The sequence below is a fragment of the Schistocerca nitens genome, chromosome 9 (assembly GCF_023898315.1).
Source record: "Schistocerca nitens isolate TAMUIC-IGC-003100 chromosome 9, iqSchNite1.1, whole genome shotgun sequence".
Classification (NCBI taxonomy): Eukaryota; Metazoa; Arthropoda; class Insecta; order Orthoptera; family Acrididae; genus Schistocerca; species Schistocerca nitens.
The window spans coordinates 274,730,625-274,752,109 of NC_064622.1; the positions used below are offsets into that span (position 1 = coordinate 274,730,625).

At 40.7% G+C, this 21,485-nt stretch overlaps 1 protein-coding gene across 1 annotated transcript in view; it reads left to right on the plus strand.

The window, feature by feature from the left end:
* The first annotated feature begins 271 nt into the window (after nucleotides 1-271).
* The window catches only part of LOC126203345 (GPI transamidase component PIG-S), a 50,312-nt gene continuing 29,098 nt past the window's right edge, over nucleotides 272-21,485 (plus strand). The window contains exons 1-4 of the mRNA XM_049937635.1: nucleotides 272-538; nucleotides 626-856; nucleotides 931-1,137; nucleotides 14,630-14,848. Of these exons, the coding sequence (XP_049793592.1) occupies nucleotides 454-538; nucleotides 626-856; nucleotides 931-1,137; nucleotides 14,630-14,848 (742 nt within the window). The 5' untranslated portion in view covers nucleotides 272-453. The remainder of the gene's footprint in view (nucleotides 539-625; nucleotides 857-930; nucleotides 1,138-14,629; nucleotides 14,849-21,485) is intronic.

Genomic DNA, 21,485 nt, shown 5'->3' on the forward strand with positions numbered 1-21,485 from the left:
TCAACAACAGTGCAGAGTGTAGTCAGTCATGACCTCCTCGGCAGACAGCATTGTGGCAATTGGTATTGAAGCCTATAAACAGAAGTTTTCAAAGAGACCGAATCATCAGAAAATACAAAGGATCGATCACATGTGAACGTAAAAAAATAATAATTTAAAATATATATTTTTCGTTTTTGTGTTAACTGGACAGAGTCTCTTTGGTAAACGCTAAACGCCAAAGAGACACGTAGGTCTTTGGCGCCGTGCTTCACTATTATAACATCTTTGATAGTAAATAAACAAGGTGCGAACAGTTAACGTAATGGTTGCAAACTGAGCGAGCTGCGAAAGATTTAGAATGTTGTGAAGTGTTGGAAAATAAGTAGCCAACGGTGATGGCAGAGTTTTGTTTATATTTTTTAAGGGCCACATCAAATTAAAGTGTGTCAGGTGCTTCCCTTTTGAATTATTATGACTGTCTCGAGCAAGGAAGGCGAAACAAGCCGCGGAGGACCCTCCCAAAACACCAAAATTAGTGACAAGAAGGACAATGACGGTAAGATATTAGCATGCAAAAACATTGTAATGCTTGATCTCCATTAAAACTAATTGCATTTTAGCACTGAAAGTGTCAATGTTTTAGCTATTTACAGGGTGTACTCGGCTTTGTCATTTTTCTTCATGTTAATTGTTGTTGGATTTCCGTTGTGGTGGAAGACAACTGAAGTACACAGAGAATCCCTACCGTACGCAGAAATTTCGTCGCTTAACGATTTGAAGCTTTCGTTCCATGTTAATGCGATTGTTAGCACTCTTGATAAAAGCAGAGGAGAAGATTTCATCAGGGAGTTGAATAAACTGTTTAGAACGTCAGGTGAGTTGATAAAAGTTAACATAACATCTTAAACACGTTAGTGAGCAAATTCTTACCTGTATTTCATTTTGTAGAGATCTACATCATCAACTTTACTTGGGTGGATGCAGATAGAGCTCTTTTGGGTAGTATGAAAAGTATCACAGATCTCGAATTGTCATCAGTGAGTCGCTTACGACCTGGGGAAATAAAGTTACTTGAGATACCTGGGCTGTCAAGATTCAGCCCAGACCAAATTTTGGTTGGGCAGAGACGGAGCATCTATTTCAGCACTGATGCAAGTAAGGACCTATTTGTTATTTTATTTTATAGACTAATAGGACAACTACTGCAATAGAGAACACACTGCTCTAATTTAATAACAATACAAGAAGTGGTTGACAAGTAGGGAAGCCTAATCTTTACATCCTTAACATGTTTAAAAATGCTAAGGGGAGCCCCATGTATAACGTTTATTACATTCTTAATATTAAAATGTACTATTTTTATGCATAAAATATTACCAATAAAATATGATTACAAGAAAGAAGAGCTGTGGAACAGGAAGTTCAGAAATGATGGTTGGGTGATCAGTTACATAGTAAATGGATGAGCAACCACACTTTGTGCACACAAAATCTTAAAACCCGTGTCACATCCACCTTACCATCACTTGAAATTGAGAGCGGGTCTGCAGATAAACTTATCTTCTAAATTTGTGTCATAATATGAAATAGGGAAAATGTCAAGAATTATAATTAGCAGGTAATCGAGGAATGTTGGATACGAGTTGTCAGCTTTGACAAGTAACATAGGAAACATGCTATACACACTGTAAGCTACATGGTGACTATAATTCTATTGGTAATTTTTTTCAAATGGGCTAAGCTCCGGAAACATGCTATACACACTGTAAACAACATGGTGACTATAATTTTATTGGTGATTTTTTCAAATGGGCTAAGCTACAGCTCTTTCTTTCATCATAACAGTTTTTTTAGTATCTCAGTCATTGGTTTCACCAACTCGCAACCAAATTGTCAACTTCTAACCTAATCTACTCGTCTGGCGAAGCTGCAGGTCCGTCAGTCACGACTTCCGATTTTTTTTGCTTTCACATTTGTTAGCTTTGCCAGCTAACAACAAAACTGTGAATATGTGCATCAAAAGGTGGCATGGCAGCAGCCATCAACATTGTCACTGACCAAAGCTGATGACTTGTATTAAACATTCCTCATCACCATAATTACTGTGGCACAAGGATTGCAAAATGCAAAATCTTTGTCTTAAGGGGGGTAGGACGTCAAATGGGCCGACTTGGAGCAGGAGAGGCATCACAGGACATTTTAATTTCCAGTGTCTATACTTTTACAATTAAATTCATAAAACTTTGTCAGCATCACCAGGAAGGATTCAGGATTCACACGCTTTGCAGTGAAAGTTCGAAAACATAAATTTTTTTTTTTTTTCGTTTGAAAATTCATCATTTTTTTCACTTAGGGTGAACTAGGGTAAGTGTAACCATGGGATTAGTGTAACCACGGCTTATGGTGCCTTAAAGAAGCTGTATTTTTACCTCTGACCTATCACACATATTAATTTACTCCTTTCTTTGTTATATTTAACCATAAGTTGTTGAATCTGACATAAATTGGTAATTAATTTTTGGACTTGAATTGACGTCTGCATTTTCACTCTGCGAGTGAGTGACATGCTTGAGTGACATGCTCAGAATTTGGTGGTTGTCATTTTTGCAGTTTTAAAGATAACTGCACATTTTTTTGGTTACAAACTAACTTTTGCATGAAAATTTCAAATATGAGATTCATTTTACTCTACTGATAAAGCTCTTGATATGCCAGGCATGGTTACACTTACCCCAACTTTTTCCCATGTGGGGCAAGTGTAACCAACAGGCTGGGGCAAGTGTAACCAGGGGGGTTACACTTGCCCCAAACAAACTTACCGGAACAGATTTATTTATTTAAGCCGTAGTCTTGTTTTTGCTATCACACTAGATCAACTAAACTGGCCTTCCTGTACATATGGATACCAGAATACCTGATGTGCTGGATTTGTAGGCCTACTAAGTTTGTGTGAGATATATTTTATTTAAGTCTACTATATTTTTAAACAACGTTTCCTTTTATAAAATATGACACAGTCCGACAGTGTAGTCCCACTGGTAAAACAAAGAAGAAAAGGATTGCACCAGGAGCTGAAGTTACCACTTTTCAAGATGCCATCTATAAAGAAAAAGATTTCAGAGGAAATGAGAATAATAAGGAGAAAGCAAAACGAAAAAGCATTATCGACATAAAAAAGGGTGTGGTAATGAAAAGTAAATCTTCCAAACAAAGTGCTGTTACTTTATCCGAAATGGCATTTTGGAGTGTTGTGGAAAAAAATCCCTGATTGATCATGTGGGTAACAAGAAAAAAAGACGAAGTTGAATCAACAAGTGAAGAAAGGGAAACTGAAGGAGGCCTATCTTTAATAAGTGGTGATGAAGAAAATGGGACCATAATAACACTGGCCAATCTCAGGAAAGAAATGATAAACTGTGAAGAAGAAAGAGAGGCAAACTTTTTTGAAGCCAAAGATAAAATTACAGTTGGAAACTATGTTCTGGTAGCGTTTGCAACAAAATGTAAGAAAGTTCATTTTATTGGCCAAGTTAGCAAAATTAGTGATTTAGGAGATCCAGAAGTGATTTTCCTCAGATGCAAAAATAAGATAAAGTGTGGCACCACATTCTACTGGCCTGATAGAAGAGATGAGACGGAAGTTCCATCCTCTGATGTCATTTCAGTGCTGCCTGAGCCTACTTTGAGTCACAGGGGAGACCTGACATTTGGTCTTACATTTGATTCATACAACATTCAGTGACTAAATAATAGTTAGGGCCTAAGTGTGAATATAATAAGTTGAATTAGGGCAGTTTAGCGTTAAACACAAATTGCAACAACTTTAGTTCAATTACCATGAAAAATAATAGAAAGTGAACTTATAAAGTGAATTTTTCTTTTCTCTTGATACTAGATATTTTATTATTTTTGTTGAATTGCCTACTAAAGAAAAAATATTACTTTTGTAGAATTTAAACTAATAAATTACTGGCCTAAAACAAAAATAAATCATCTATGAAGCATTCTGTTTCAGTGTTTTATGGTTTAGGGTAACACTTATTTTTTAGTTTAGCTAACATTTTCTGTGTATTTCATAATAGGCTAAGTGAAAAAAAAATGATGTAATTTCACATGTAAAAAAAAAAAATATTTCGTTATGTTTTACAACTTCCACTGCTAAGAGTGTGAATTCTGAATCTCATATTTCATTAGTGGAATGATAGGTACTGGTTATAGGAAAATGTAAGAGGCCTTTGGGGAAAAGACAAGCAGTTGTATGAATATGAAGAGCGCAGAACCAGTCCCCCCCCCCCCCCCCCCCAAAAAAAAAAAAAAAAAAGAAGAAGAAAAAAAAAACTGAAAGGAGGCAGGAGTATATATAGAGTCTGTACAAGGGAGATGAACTTGAAAAGAAAGAGAGGTGAACATAGCTGAAGATGAGATTGGAGATATGATCCTGCAAGAAGAATTTGACAACTTCTGAAAGATCTAGACAAAACTACTCGGACTGGTGTGCGAGATGTACAAGACTGGTAAAATACCATCAGACTTCAAGAAGAATGTAGTAGTTACAATTCCACAGCAATCGGTTTAACTATCAGTTTAATTGCTCATGGCTGCAAAATACTTACTCAAATTCTTTACCGAAGACTGGGAAAACTGGTAGAAGTTGACCTCGGGGAAGATGGATTTGGATTCTGGAGAAATGTAGGATCAAGTGAGGCAACACTGACCATATTAAATCTTAAAAGACAAGTTAAGGAAAGGCAACCTTACATTTATAGCATTGTATACTTAGAGAAAGCTTTTGACAGTGTTGACTGAATAGTCCAAATTCTGATTGCAGCAGGGGTAAAATACTGGGAGAGAGAGGCTATTTACAACTTGTATAGAAACCGGAATGCAGATATGAGTTGAGGGGCATGAAAGGGAAGCAGTGGTTGAGAAGGGAGTGGGACAGGGTTGTAGCCTATCCCTGATGTTATTCAGTCTGTATGTTGAGCAAACAGTAAAGGAAACCAAAGAGAAATTTGGAGTATGGATTAAAGTCCAGGGAGAAGAAATAAATACTGGCCGCTGTGGCCGAGCGGTTCTAGGCGCTGCGCTGCTGCTACGGTTGCAGGTTCAAATCCTGCCTCGGGCATGGATGTGTGTGATGTCCTTAGGTTAAGTTAGGTTTAAGTAGTTCTAAGTCTAGGGGACTGATGACCTCAGATGTTAAGTCCCATGGTGCTTAGAGCCATTTGAACCATTTCAAGGAATAAAAACCTTGCGGTTTGCCAGTGATATTGTAATTCTGTCAGAGACAGCAAAGGACTTGGAAGAGCAGTTGAATGGAATGGACAGCATCTTGGAAAGAGGATATAAGATGAACATCAACAAAAGCAAAACAATGACAATGGAATATAGTCGAATTAAATCAGGTAATGCTGAGGTAATTGATTAGAAAACGAGACACTTAAAGTAGTATATGAGTTTTGCTGCATGGGCAGCAAAATAACGGATGATGGTCGAAGTAGAGGCGATATAAAATTTTGATTGGCAATGGTGAGAAAAGTGTTTCTGAAGAAAATGAAGTTGTTAGTACCAAATATAGATTTAAGTGTTAGGAAGTCTTTTCTGAAGGTATTTATCTGGATTGTAGCCACGTATGGAAGTGAAACGTGGACGATAAACAGTTTAGATAAGAAGAGAATAGATGCTTTCAAAATGTGGTATTACAGAAAAACGTCGAAGAATAGGTGGATCAAGCACTTGGAGTCAAGAAATTTGTGGCACAACAAATAAGGGATCAGTTGATTGGAAACATTCTATGATATCAAGGGATCACCAATTTATTATTAGAGGGACATGTGGGGGATAAAAATCATAGAGAGAGACAAAGAGATGAACACAGTAAGTAGATTCAGAAAGATGTAGGTTGCAGTAGTTATTCGGAGATAAAGAGGCTTACACAGGATAGAGTAGCATGAAGAGCTGCATCAAACCAGTCTTCAGATTGAAGGTCACAACAAAAAATGGCAAGTATGAAATACAGTAAACTTGTGGGCAGTCAGATTCTGAGGTCACAGTCTGGGAAACAATGGAACAACTAGTAGTGTCATCCTGTTTGGCTTCATCTGTATGTACTTCATAAAATCATGATAATTATTTAAAATGTTTGTTCTCAAAAATATAGATTTGAATGAACAGTTTGTTGTACTTGGGAAGTCTTGGGACTCATCAATATTCTGGGTGGTGCTTTACTACAAAATTGGCTCTGTATATTTGTATGAGACATACCTAAATCTGTCAAATGCTGTTTTGCTTATCGGTATTTACCTAACAATTTTGTCACTTTTGGGAGATTTCTGTAAAGACGTTCCAAGGTTGCACACATGTTAGTTAATTGAATAATTCCCAAGATCACTTGCAAGCGATGATATTGAGTGTGTGACTGTCGTTGTGGCAGATGTCGGTTTTGTTTGAACCATTAACAACAACAATGACAAAAGATGACAGCAATTTCACTCACTGCACTTGTCATGCAGACAATTCCGCACGTTGTTTATGCTGCCAAGTGAAATCCTTTCTTTGCCGTAGTACCTGTTAACATGGAAAGACATAAAGTTCTGTGACAGCAACTGCTTGTAATGTGATTAGGGTGCAAGGTAAGGAGTAAAGTGTGTCAGCGATGAACACTGCCCCTTCTTAGCCTTTTTGCTACTTAGATCATCATTTCTGTGCAAGTGATATTCCTATAGCACAAGGATGTCAAAAACCTTATGTGTTTCTTGAAGGCATGTACACATGAGTCTAGTTCCTAATCCGTGTGGTTTCTGAAGCCCCTTAAATTCTACTTTGATATGTCCATTACCTGTTCGTGAAGTTTTCATTCCTCTCTTTCCCTTAGTATTTTGGTGGGGTGTGCAAGGCTGTTGGAAATGAGCTAGAGGGACTTGATGATGATGATGATGATGATGATGATGATGATGATGAAGTCCCATACTCCTTGTCAGAGCGTAGGGGACGATGCGAGAGATGCACACTGCTGTACTAGGCAAGGTCCTAGCGTAGGTGGTTTGCCATTGCCTTCCTCTGATCGTAATGGGGATGAATGGTGATGAAGACAACACAACAACACCCAGTCATCTCGAGGCAGGTGAAAATCCCTGAACCTGCTGGGAATCGAACCCAGGACCCCGTGCTCGGGAAGCGAGAATGCTACCGTGAGACCACGAGCTGCGGACAGAGGGACTTAGTGGGTGCTTCAATGTCACCGCTTCCATTTACAAACCTCAGGAAAGCTACACCACAAGTTTGCTTCTTGGGTTGGGTACAAGTGATCAGTAGCCCACTTGAATCATTGGGAGAGTTTTTAAAGAATTAATGGACTTCACTGGAATCACACAAGCAGCTAGGGTAAGAGGAGTCTATCCTGGCAGAGCTCCATGTGCCAAGGTAAGCCTTGTACAGCTGAGGTCTGGCAGGTTCCGCAGTTGTTGCCCACTAACAATTGTTTCATATCGTTCATCACATCAGTGTGCAACTCACCAAGAGATTAATGGCCTTGCTTCTATAGGGATTTGTACCATCCTAATGAACACAGTTATTAAGCCGAGATACCCATTTCCTGTGACACACAATGTTTCATCCAGTTGTCAATAAAGCATGTCCAGAGTTCTGGTTAAAGAGGTTTATGGCACCCACCAATTCCCAGATCAGGAACACCAGGTTCACCAAACTTATACTCGGCCAACAAAGACTGAGCTCACTGAGGTGCTCGCCATTTGTCACGACCCAGGAATTACATGTAGCTAATTGAATACCATCGATGTGGTGAGCTTTACCCACTAGGCCAGGAAGATAGCAAAGAGTTCTGACAGCAGAGAGTTGTAAGTGTATAATGAGAGAATAGTAATGATAAAAAAAGGCGAAGTAGTTGTGTCAGATCCTGATGTAGTTATAACTGAGTAATCTGCAATTTTTAAAAAAAGGGGGAGGGATTGGTTGATATCTAAAAAGTTGCAAGATATTTGCCATAACAGTAGAAATAATTTTTTGACACAACATTTACAGCTGAAATGAGTATGAAAAATAATGTGACATGTATGTAATTGCCTATCACAAAGTGTCTCTGCAATCACTGCTCTTATCTTCATTAACTGCAGCTGAGATACTTCACATTGCATCACATTCATTTACTTTGACACAGTGTAACCAGGCCCTCACTTCCCAACCAAACACAGACCTGGGATTTCAGTACTGATCAGTCTTTCCCAGTAACACCCATCCCAAAAATAATCTTTTTGTGTGACATTAGTTGACTTCAGCAACTTGCACCAAACTATCTCCCCCAACCTAACATGGATCTGAGGCTTCAGTGCAGCTCAGTATGTCACCACAACCATTGTTCTAAAAAACATAGCAAAGATAAATATTGTTGCCAGGTTGCTGTCAGTTTTAAGGCAACTTTTCATGATTCAACCCAAACATGAATATTCTAAAATAATATGAATTGATTTCAATTTTTGTGCCCAAAATACATCTCCTATTTTCTTGTCTTTCATTGATTACGTAAAATGATTCTCCCATTGGCTGCATAAAACTGACACGTTAATCTAAGTACCTTACAGGAAAAGCGACCTGTCTGTCACTGCCATTGTTCTGGACTTTAGCCTATACTAGTCAGCACGATCAGTCTTACATCTAATTGTGAGGGAGAGAGGGTGTGTGTGTGTGTGTGTGTGTGTGTGTGTGTGTGTGTGAGAGAGAGAGAGAGAGAGAGAGAGAGAGAGAGAGAGAGAGAGAGATGGGTGGTAAGCTGTGGACATGCTTTAGTGGCAACAATTCAGTACAATTGTGGAGTATTGGATAACACACCAAACAGAAATCTATTGGCTTAACTTTCTCAACCTCAAGGATGGTAGAAACTTACATCTGAAAATAGTCTATCTAAAAGTGTGTTGCACCTTTTGGGGTAACTGCCACAAAACTACTTTTATTAGACTTGCTTAGGTATATGGGCTCTGTCTGAATTAACTTCTACTTTCCCAATTGCGTCTACTAATTACCATGAAAAAAACACTGCCAGTAGTTTAGATTGGGCCATTGAGTGGGAGAAATACCAAACTTAACAAATTCTTGGATAGTTAGAGTGACTAGAGATAATATCTCTCTGGTAACTGAAAATACACATAATGGAACAGTTGGTGATTTTCAGAATTTTGTTTTTTTGTTATGGAGATACACAGATGGTTAATCCTGGTAACTAATCAGTACAAAAAGAAATTGTATAATTATTTAGAATATTTTCAGTAAACCTACTAACCACCAACAGTACCTCAATTTTGATGGGTCTCATCCCTTTCACACCAAAAATCCCTCCCATACAGCTTGGCCACCTGGGGCCAGTGTAACTCCACTGATGAAAACTTCCATGCTCAGTATACTGAGGGTCTCACCAAGGCCTCCACAGACAGGCACCATCCCCCACACCTAGTCTGCAAACAGATCTCCCGTGCCATTTCCCCCTCACATCCTCCATCCTCCCACCACCCTCAAGAGCCAGCCACAAAGGAGTATCCTCGTGTTACCCAATACCACCCAGAACTGGAATGACTGAACCATGTTCTTTGTCAGGTCTTTGATTATCTATCATCATGCCCTGAAATGAGGTACATCCTACCCAAGGTTCTTCCATCCTGCCCAGTATGTGTGAGCCAGTTGTGTGCTGCCCTCTCATGCCCTAGTCTGTGAAATCGAGTGCTCAGCTGTCTGCTGTGTGCCACCTCTACCTGCACCCCTAGGTAGCCCATGGACGGCTCCCCTCTCTCCCACAAGCCACTAGACATTTGCCCCCAACCCACTCTCTGCCCCCCACCTCTCTCCATCCCTCACCCCCACCTCACCCCAGTACACTCACTGTGGGGCAGGAAAGAGCTGGCAGTTGAATGAGCACAATGTAGGAACACGTGTGTGTGTGTGTGTGTGTGTGTGTGTGTGTGTGTGTGTTTTTTTTTTTTCTTCCTTCTATAGCTTGAGAAAGGAATTCCATTCTCAAAGCTAACCAAATAAAGCTCTGTACCTTTTGTGTGTGTATCTGTCAATGACACAGTACTTCTGTCTTTAGGTGAGCCGTCTCCTTTATTCGTAAACAATTTGTTATTCTCAACCAGAAATTTCGATATGTTTTTATATTTACAGTACAATGTTTTTGCAGGAAAATTGTACACCCAGTGTTTGAAGTGCATAATACTGGCATTAGCTTTCTAAGCTCTACACATCACTCCTTGTGAGGAGATGCTAACTGAGCTTTTCAGACAGGATGACATGGAGACAAAACAGAGGTGTGCCAACATGGTCCTGGGATTAAGGTCATCTGCAAAAATGTTTGGTGTGTGCAGTGATAAGTGTTGAGAGAGTAAAGCAAACTTCTTTCAAGTATGTAAATACTTAAGAGCATTGTACCTTAGGTATAACCCAGTGCGGTAGTGCGTTTGTTAAGACCCTGTCCTCAGATTTGAGAGGAGGAAGGCTTATTCTCTCTGCAGCAATCATGATTAGATTTTCTGTGGTTTTCCTAAATCACTTCAGACAAAAGATGGATGGTTCCCTCAACAAGGCCATAACCAACAATCCAACCTATTCCCATTAAACATGTATTCATATACCTCTGTTTATGACTTAAATTTTTTAAGCTGACAAATCCCATTTCAGAATAAATTACCATCACAAATTGATTCTTTGTTTCTGGATCAGAATGAGCCACCACTATTTAAAGTCCTGTCACCAGATCTGAAACTAACATGTATTTTTTTGGCTACGAATACTTCAGATAGATCACAGCAGGTTTCTGCCATTTTCTCGTGCAAATCAAATGTCATCTGCTGTGAAATTCACTTTAAACAAATTTTCTATGGTAAATTTTCCACCATCTTCTGTAAGATATTGTGATTACAGTTCAGTTACATAGCAAGCTCATCGATTTTGACGTGTTTTTGTGAAATAGGTGGTACATCCAATGACAGTTCATTTTGTTGGTCACAGTAGAGAGTCTTTCCCTACACTGATTGTGTTTAATATGGATTCTGGAACATATTTGTAGAGGAAAAATCATTCCAGCTATGTGTGCAGTTTGAATTATTTGGAATTCATTATAGCAGGTTTCATTTACTCTAGATAGCATATCTGTAGATATAGCTTAAATGCTGGGGAAAAAGTCTGGAGCCATAAGACCATACCATAATGCTTTATTCTTTACATTAAATGACAACTATCTCCACACAGCCTATGAAGCTGAAATCTGTCAGGGAGAACATTCAAGTGGCCTTCCCTCCCCTGCTTGAGATACTGACTGATCAAAATGGAATTGACCCTACCATGCTGTAGTGTCTTGGAAATGAATGAAAAGAAACCCACATAGAATGTTGTATTACTAGCAGCACAAGTTACCATTTTGCTTAAGTAGGTAATTTTGGTCAACTTAAATGCAAGTGCGCGCCCACACACACACACACACACACACACACACACACACACACACACACACACAAGCACACGCATGCCTGCAAAGGTGTGCTTTACTGCCAGGAGGCACAATATTCGCAGACAGCTCCACAAAATTGGTTTTCAAGGTGGTCTACATGTATTCATTTTTCTTTCCAAGCCCAGTGCTTCCTCAAGAGATGAGTTATACTCCGTGACAGACTTGAGAAGGGGCATTGTGTCCCTGAGAGAAGTGTGTTAAGTGTAAACCTTTGGCATTGCCATCACTGTCATATGATCTCCTCCCAATCCAGTATCACTTGCTAGAGATTTAAATTTTCTTTGGAGAATATATATGGGAGGGCCTATAATTTTATTTTAAATGTTTTAGTCACATTTTTATTTCACCTGATTTTGTTTTCCATGTGTCAGAGAATACTTCTGCTAACACAATTATATTCAAATTTCATACAGCATTGTATACAATTCACTATTAACTCTGGGTAAAATTCCACGTACCATGTCGGCAGCTTCTCCACTGTGTGTTGCAGCTAGTAACAGTTTGCGCAGTGGAAGATGGGAATTGGACTTCAACAAATTATGGTTTGAATGATTAGACAAGATGATGGAACCAATGTGATCATGAAATTATGTGGCGGTATAATGGAATATATTATCCAGAATATTGTCGTATAACACGGAATGTTCTGTAAAATCAAAACTGTATTCTTAGGTTCCTGCGTAACGACAACTACTGAAATTGGAACATTTCAAAAATACCTCAGTTTCTGAGTAACCACAACCTCTGAAAATGGGATATTTTAAAAATACCTACAAAGTTTTTGAAATTGTCATTGGGGTATGCTATAGATTAGTCTGTTACCACAGCCAGTTTTCCTCCAATTTACATTCATTGGCTTCGCCAACTTGCAAAGGAACTATAAAACTGGAATACAAAACAGTATCCCAAGAAATCTTGTCATAGTCTGAGAAACATGCAATACAAGAAATACATATGAAAATCAGGAACCATTCTTATATCCCAGGTTAACCAGATCAATAATCATCTGTCTTGCACTATTTGTTTTGAGAACAAAAGTAATCAGTTCTTATCTTCTGCCGTAACGAATTATTGGCTTTAACTGTTTTATTGGCTACTGTATATTGTCCCCTGATTGGCTATGGCCAGCAGAAACAAATTGCCAACAGCAGTATGCAGTGGAAGAATCCCTGGATGCTGGAGTTTAAGATGGATTGCATAGGTTAGAACTATGTGTTAAGAGTGTAGTTCTTCTTGGCTAATAAAGATGTTATTGAAGTCAACAAGAAACCATTAATTTTTACCAGATCCTAAAACAGATCATTTGTGGTTTCATGCCAATTAATTCGCCCAAAAATGATTTTATTGTTTACCATATTATGGACACAGGAGGATTATTGTAAAACTGATTTGGAGCAGATACTACTTGTAGCAGCCATGATTGGTGCTTGGAAAAACAGTGGCATTTCTGAAGCTCCTTGAACTTTGTTGTACCAGTAACAACCAATACTGCAGAGTGTGTGTGTGTGTGTGTGTGTGTGTGTGTGTGTGTGTGTGTACATCTATAATCTCTTCTCCTCCTTCTGGAGTACTTCGGCCATTATTTCAAACTGTTGCGGTTGAAACTCCAAATCTTTGTATGAAATTGGTAGCTGGTATTTCACTTTGATTACTTTCTCCACAGTGAGAGGTGACTTTAGCAAACATGCACATAATTTCACTTCTGTTAATGCCACAATATGGCTTTATCCTAGCAGAGGCTAATAAGTTGGAGTTCTGGAATAATGTTAACAGTTTCTGTATATTGTATGGAATGGGGTGCTTACTGGTACTGTACCTCAAACTTTTCCTGGTTACTTACAGAGGGGGGTGTGGGCAGTGAAAGAAGCAAGTTCTGTCCTTCACATCTACTGCTGCAGAGAGAGAGGAACAATGTGATGGAAACAAGCTCCACCTATCTAATTCAGTTATGGTACAACACATGCACTAAAGCACTAAGAATTAGTACAGAAGGAGAAGTGATGCATGAAACTAACAAATGCTTTAATATTTTGCGAAAGTGCTTTATTGATATGTTTGTTTTCATTATTGGCATTCTAGTGCCACAAACGGCATCTATAATGGCACTTCAATGCCACAGATGTCATATCAGTTCACACAAGCACAGATTTTCTGAAGCTATTAATAATTTCCTCTCCGATCACTCCGTAACTGTCTCCAAGTAGTCTTACGAACCTAGAATTACTTCCTCACACTTTTTGTGAGAAACATGCAAGACAGTGTAGCATAACTTTTATTATCTTCTGTAATGGCTAGTACAACACTACATACTGTGTTATTGAGAGTGACTAGATACAAAACACTTATCACTGAAGTCTTCTGACTACTGTAGTTTTTTACCTCTTCAGAACTAATGAGCCCAATAATCAGGAAGAGTTTGACAAATAGTATGTCTTCTACTGTGTAAATACTTCAGGGTAGTAAGTGCTGATTTGGAATTTGATAATACAGTGAATGTTTCCTCATTTTATTGTTAAACAAGGGATTCTTCTGATTAGCTTGTTGATACAAGGTGTATCTGTAAATGTCAACAGATACTGGATGATCCTTATAAGATTTTATTCGACCATTCAATATAAGAGGAGAGGGCTAGTATGGCAGGGCAGAGGGTGTTTGTTGCAAGATAATACTTGACCCCGAGCCACATAAAAATGCTGAGGCTTCCTAAGTTTTCATTAGAATGCTGTGAATCATCTTGCCCATAATCTCAACTATACAGAAAGTGATGTCCTTGTCTCGCATCATTTTGAAGGAGCTGTGGCCAGAAAATGTTTTTCAACTGACTAGGGAAGAAAGTTGTGTGTGAGGGGTCAAGGAAGTTGGCAGTAAACATATGCCACCGGCATACTTTAGTTGATACTCATCTCACCAAATGCATGTAATGTAATAGGAATTATGGGAAAAAGCATAGAATATCTCTGTATATGACATTTGAGTTTCATGAGTAAATATACAATTTTCTATGTATGAAATGAGGTTTAACATTATTGTATACAATATTTACAATAATTATTGCCTCATTGTTTAAGCTATACAGTATATTTGTGCTGTTATGGAAGGTATCAACTTTAGAAGCTAGTAAAATACGTTGGATTCCAGGTCCAATACGCATGCATGACGTTCTTCACAAGTGGCTATTGCAGGAGGAGACACTTGTTCAAACTATGAAGTCCTTGAGTTCACAGACTGGAGAGAGAGACTATACCAGTCGTTACAGGTTGCCGCCTGCTGAGGGCTACAACCTGCTTGTCACAGCAGTTAATCCTGATCCTGAATCTTTAAATACCAGCCATTGGGATTTACCTCAGGCAATAAGTGGTAAGTTGACAGTAATTGCAGGTTCTGCAATTCATAAATGGCAACAGCGTTCTGTTGCTGATACTTTAAACAACTGGCTGTATTTCTCTGCCTGCCAATGATTTGTCTGAAGTTCCAAATTTATATACATTTCAGGGTTTTCTATAACTTATTCTCCAATACTGAATGACAGGTACAGTAACAGTTTTTTAATGTTGCCTTTTTGGTGATTTTCAGGTAAAGTAAAAGCATTAGAGCTGAGAGGAAGCTAATCATTATAAGCTACGAGCTTTTTGCCCGCAAATTGTCCATAACACACACACACACACACACACACACACACACACACACACACACACACGAGAGAGAGAGAGAGAGAGAGAGAGAGAGAGAAAAAAGCATATTTCACGCATATCTGTATACATATTTCGTTTGTGTCCGTAGCGAATTTTACTCTGCAGTTTCATCTGGATACTGAAGAAACCGTTTGATTCTTCACTGTGTTGTGCAGAACATGTTTTGTTAGTGAACATAACGTTTCTAATTACAGCAGACCTGCACAACACTGAATTATTATAAGGATGTTGTTGCCTGTGAAGATAAAGCACATCTGAAAATTTCAGAAACTGCGAAAGCAGAATGGTTTGTGAAGTGAAAATCGTAATAAGAACAATAAAGGACAGAATAGAAAAGACTGCTACCTTTATCCTGAGAACTAATACCTTTATTGTACGATTGCATTGTCCACTGTTACTCGAATACATATACCTCAAGGTATGACTATACACTCCAAATCCAGTGAAAAGTTACAAGCACTGCAAGATTCATCCACATCTACACATGTACTTCATACCAGTATTAACAATTTAGTCCTAGTCCATCTATGTATAAAGCAAGTGGCATGATTCAGTGCATGCCATAATTCTTGCTGTCTCCTTCTCATGATCACTACTTGAGATCTCCGAAGGGCACAATTGTTGCACAGTCATCCTCAGATACCAGTCCTCTAAATACATCCAACAGAGTTTCACACCTTTTGTCCATAGATTTTCATTGTACTTCCCTTGGCATATCTTTTTACACTCGTGGCTGGCCAATATTGACCTGTAAGCAGTGCATCTCTGAACTCGTTCATTGTCCAATGTCACACCTACTTGATAAAGATTCCAAATGCTGTAGCGGTAATCCAGAATTGGTTGCGTTGCTGCCTCATATACAGTTTCCTTTACAGATCACTACACTTTCCTAGAATGCACACAATAAAATGAAATCATTTGTTCATCTTTTACACTAATGATTTCATGTGTTCATCCCATTTCATATTGCTTTGCAGTATTACTCATACTCCATACGTAGAGCCAAAATTCGTATGTAATTACATTTTTTTTTTTCTTCCACATACTTAAAAAGTGTAAATGTTTACAGGATTATGTTGCCACTCTTGGTATATTTCATTTTATTGTAATATATCTGTGTAATTATATGTTTTTGCGGGCTACTCTCTGGACAATAATCTGGTTATATTGCAATAAAAAATAGTTAATTTCACTCGAGTTGGATTATGAAGAACGTTACTATGCTTAATTTTCTAACAAGGACCCCTGGAGTGCGAGGTTGCAAAAGGCCAATGATGTTTGTGGCATTTAATGCCCCACTTATTGTCTACCATGCAGCCACAATATTGTTTGCCAATGGCAACAGGGGGCGGGACTGGAGGTATGCAGTGGTGAGAACAGCATGAAGATACAAAGTGTAGTTGAACTGCTTAGTCAGTAACTCACAAACAGTGCTACAGTGCTAGTGGTGTTGATAAAAAACAGAGCAACAGCAATGATAGACAAAGCAAACATTGTGTTGTATCTACAACAGTTGCCGAACTTGACATTTCATCAGAAAGGAACCCAAGGAATTCTGCAGAGTGAGAAAGAAGTGGCAGATGAAATATTAGTGTTTTTGCATGGTGAGTCACTAAAGTGTGTGGCGTCGTATATGCTCGACTGAGCAGACAGTGTACTTGAAGAATACAGTGATGACGATACATGATTAACAAGTGAAAGTGATACAGCAACAGGTGGCCTCCACCCTCAATGGGGCTGGCACTTCTTTGGCGGGTTTGTGCTTGGCTACTATGGGGTTTCAGCCTTTGCAGCATGTTTTCCCTTCCATGGTGCGTGTCTGTCCTCCTGCTATTCTTTTGCTCCTCCCTTGGGGAATATGTCTGGGATGTTTTTGGAAATGTGTTCTGCATTTTCAGTAGCTGATATCAGAACAGTCTCTCAACTGCTTTTTTCTGTGTGCTCATGAAAGCCGGCCTATGCATCTGTCGTGTGACATGTGACCTGTTAAAGCATAATTCACAGCCCCGTTTCGACAGATAGGGTTTGCATATACCCCCTGGTACAGGTCAGGCCCAGAGAGGAGTGATTGACTGAGCTGCTACCTTCCAAAATTGCCGATTGGTCCCTCTGTCAAGTGTTCTGGAGGTGTGACCTGAGGTGTGAACAATCACCTAAGGTGGGTGCAGCCCCTCTGAGCCCCCCCCCCCCCCCCCCCCCCCCCCCAGTTGGAAGGATGCTGGCAACCATGGGGGATTTTCTCACAATGAGCCAATCATCATCATCACGGTCAATGTCTATTAAATGTAAACGGAATGAGGCTAACGATTCAGAGAGCCTCCCAGCTGCACCACGGTTCCTTGTGGTTTCATGTATTGGAGACGGTCAGTCCTTTGCTACGGTAAATCCGTTTAGTATTCAGAAAGGTGTTGATGCAATTGCTGACCGTGTAAATCGTGCTCTTGTTTACGCAGTGGCATGTTGCTTTTGGAGACTGCTTCTGATTCTCAAGCATAACAACTGCTTGCAGCTTTGCTCCTCCATGGCTGTCCTGTCCATGTTATGGCCAATCAAATGCTGAATTCTTCCCATGGTATTATTTACACTAGGCTGCTCAATGGTCTGACCGAGGCAGAAATCCAAACATACCTCTCTGAGGAAGGCATCATTGCAGTCCATTGGGTGATGAAAATGGTAGATGCATCCCTAGTGTCCACACACACACACACACACACACACTTTTTCTCACTTTTGATAGAGTTGCGCGTGGATCAAAGCAGGCTATGAAGTTATCACAGTTTGACCGTACATTCCGACCCTGATGCACTACTACTAGTGTCATTGTTACGACCACAGTCAAATGTCCTGTCGACGCACAGCCAAATATGCAACCTGGGGTAGGGATGCTCACAAGGGCAATTGTGCACCTACTTCTCCCCAATGTATCAATTGCAATGGTAACCATACCACCACCTCCCGAGATTTTCCCGTGCATCTCAATGAGCGGGCTATCCAGATCTGGGTGAAGGAAAAAATGCCTAATCCAGTAGGTCACAAGTTGTTGGCTAGTTGGAAACCTTGTGTTCTACCGTCCGGCACTTACAGCACAGTTCTTGCTGAATCTCGCTCCATGAAAGACACGGCCACACAGACCATGCGACCTCAAATTCAGCACCATAGTTGTAATATTGCCCAATGTTATGGTAGCATCCCTGTCTCCTCCTTCAGCTGTGCAACAAGCCACCAAACTTTTGCCTTATGGGGCAGAGTTACCTGCAACACAACCGGCAGGCCGGAAAGGGCAGGAGGAGGACTCCAGTGAAGACTTTCTGTGTCCCTACAACCAAAAAACATCTGAGTCTTGCTCTGCCAACTGGAAAGGCTCCAAGAAATCAAACAAAGGCAAACGGTCTTCTCCTTTGCCAATTCGGAGATCCTCTTAGATGGTGTTGCCACATGATACCCTCACCCAGCCAGCCTCCTTGTCCGCTAACTGTTTTTCTGCCGTGAACTCCACAGACCAACAGAAGGAGCATGCCAACGCTTCTGTAGATCTCATGGAGCAGGATCCTCTGTGCCCTGTAGCGGTGAGTCTTTGAAGGCTGGCACTCGGCAGCCACTGAGATGACACCCCTCCCCTTTCCACATCGTGACTCTCCTCCAATGGAAAGTTCGTGGCCTTCGATCCAACAAAGAGAACTTACGGCTGCTCATGGAATCGCAGTGTCTGCTTGTTCTCTGCCTCCAGGAAACAAAATTGTGTCCTCACGACCATTTTGATCTCTCGCATTTCTTCCCAGTCCACTTTGACCTTACCTCAGAGGACGCCACTCCGTCTCATGGGGAAATCATGCTGCTCATCCAGGATGATGTTCGTAGGCAACCTATCTCTCTGACTGCCTGGCTTCAAGCTGTTGCAGTCCTAATTTTCCTTCCTCACTTTTTCCCTTTGTACAGTTTACATCCCTCTGTCATCTTACGTTCCATCCCTCTGTCATCTTACGTTCCATCACCTGGTGAAAGAAATGGGCCAATAACTAGAAGAAAGGGCAGAATTCCTCCAGCTTATTGGGCAACTCCGTCGCCCCTTTCTGCTGCTCAGTGACTTTGATGCCCATCATCACCTTTGGGGTTCTTCCCAGAACATGTCCAAGAGGTGCCCTCGTGGCTGCCACTCAATCAACTTAACCTCATCTGCCTTAACATGGGAGCACCCACATTCCTTTCAGGCTCCATGTACAACTATTCCCATTTGGACCTCTCAGTCTGCACTGCCCAGTTTGCCAGTCGGCTCGAGTGGTCCGTTCTCTCTGAAACATACTGGAATAATCATTTCCTGTGTTCTGTCTGTCTGCTGACTCCTACCCCACCTACGTGCACACCCAAATAGCAGCTTTCTAAGGCTGACTGGTGGCTTTGCTCCTCTACAAACAACATTTCTCCAGTTGTGGTGACCAAGTAGAATATCTTACAAACATTATCCTTACTGCTGCAGAATGTCCCATTCCTTGCACTTCCTCTTTACCACGCTGTTTCTCGGTCCCTTGGTAGACAAAGGTGTGCCACAACAATTCGTGCTCGGGGACATTCTCTCTACGTTCTTAACTGTCCTCCTACAATGGCAAACTGCATTCATTATAAACAGTTGCATGCACAGTGTTGTCGCATTTTTTGGCATAGCAAGAAAGCTAGCTGGATTTCCTTTACTAGTTCTTTTAAAAGTTCCACTCCCTCTTCCGTCATGTGGCCCGACCTCCAACGGCTCTTTGACACCAAGGTCTGTTCCCCAATATCCGGCCTGACAGTAGCAGATGATGTCATAGTAGATCCTATTGCTGTCTCCAACATTTTGGGCCACTATTTTGTGGAGATTTCAAATTCCACCCACTGTCACCCTCCCTTCCTCCATTGGAAACGAGTGGAGGAGGCTTGGGCAGTACCCCTCTCTTCCCAAAATCATGAGTGCTACAAATGCACCTTTAATATGAGGGAGCTAGATCATGCTCTCACTTTGTCCTGATCCTCCGCCCCAGGGCCGAACGATGTTCAAATTCAGATGTTGCAGAACCTTTCTCTTGTGGACAAGTACTTTTTCCTTTATATGTACAATCACATCTGGGCAGAGAGCACATTTCCCAGATGCTGGCATGAAGCCACTGTCATCCCCAGTCCCAAGCCTGGTAAGGACAAACACCTTCCTTCTGGATATCATCCCATTTCTCTCACCAGCTGTATTTGCAAGGTGATGGAATGAATGATTCATGCCTGGGTGGTATGGTGGCTCGAGTCTCACAATTTACTAACCACTGCACAGTGTGAATTCTGAAGTGTGCCGTTCTGCTGTTGACCATCTTGTCACTTTGTCATGAGTGGTTTTCTGCGGAAATACCAGATTGTTGCTGTGGTTTTTGATTTGGAGAAAGCCTATGACACCTGCTGGAGGACCAGTATCCACCGTACTCTCTATATGTGGGGCTTTCATAGCCGCATGCCCCGTTTCCTTCAGGAATTTTTCAAAGACCGAGTTTTCAAGGTACGTGTGGGTTCTGCCTTGTCGGACACCTTCATCCAGGAAAACAGTGTGCTTCAGGGCTCTGTGCTGAGCATCATCCTCTTTGCTGTTGCCATCAACCCATAATGGTCTGTCTCATGCCCGGCATCTCCTCCCCCTTTTCACTGACGATTTTGCAATCTATTGCAGTTCTCCACTGACTTGTCTCCTTCAGTGGCGTCTTCAGTGATGAGTCTTTACTCATGGAGCATCAACAATGGCTTTCACTTTTCCACTGCCAAAACCGTTTGTATGAATTTCTGATGGGGCAATTGGTTTCTTCCACCATCTTTCCATGTTGGGCCTGTTGCTCTTTTGTTTGTTCAAACTATGAAATTCGTGGGACTCATGCTCAATAGGAATCTTCCTTGGTCCACCCACGTGTCTTACCTGGGGAGCAGATCGTTCCACCCTCCACCATATGTCCTGGTCCCTTGTCCATTTAAAACTAGACTATGGGTGTTTTGTTTATGCATCTGCATGTCCATCCATCTTACACCGTCTCAATACTATCCACCATCATTGCATCCGTTTGGCCACTGGCACCTTTTACACTAGCCCAGTTAGAGTCTGTATGCAGAAGCTGCCTAACTACCGCTGTCATACCGCTGTGACTTTCTCCTCAGCCTTTTGTCTGCCATGTGTGGCCACCCATCCTATGCCTCCTTTGATTGCCAGTATGGGGCATGTCACGTTTCTCTTTTACCTCCTGGAGTTCACTTTCGGCTCTAGCTCCGACAGCTTAACTTCACGCTACCTGCCACTTTCCTGA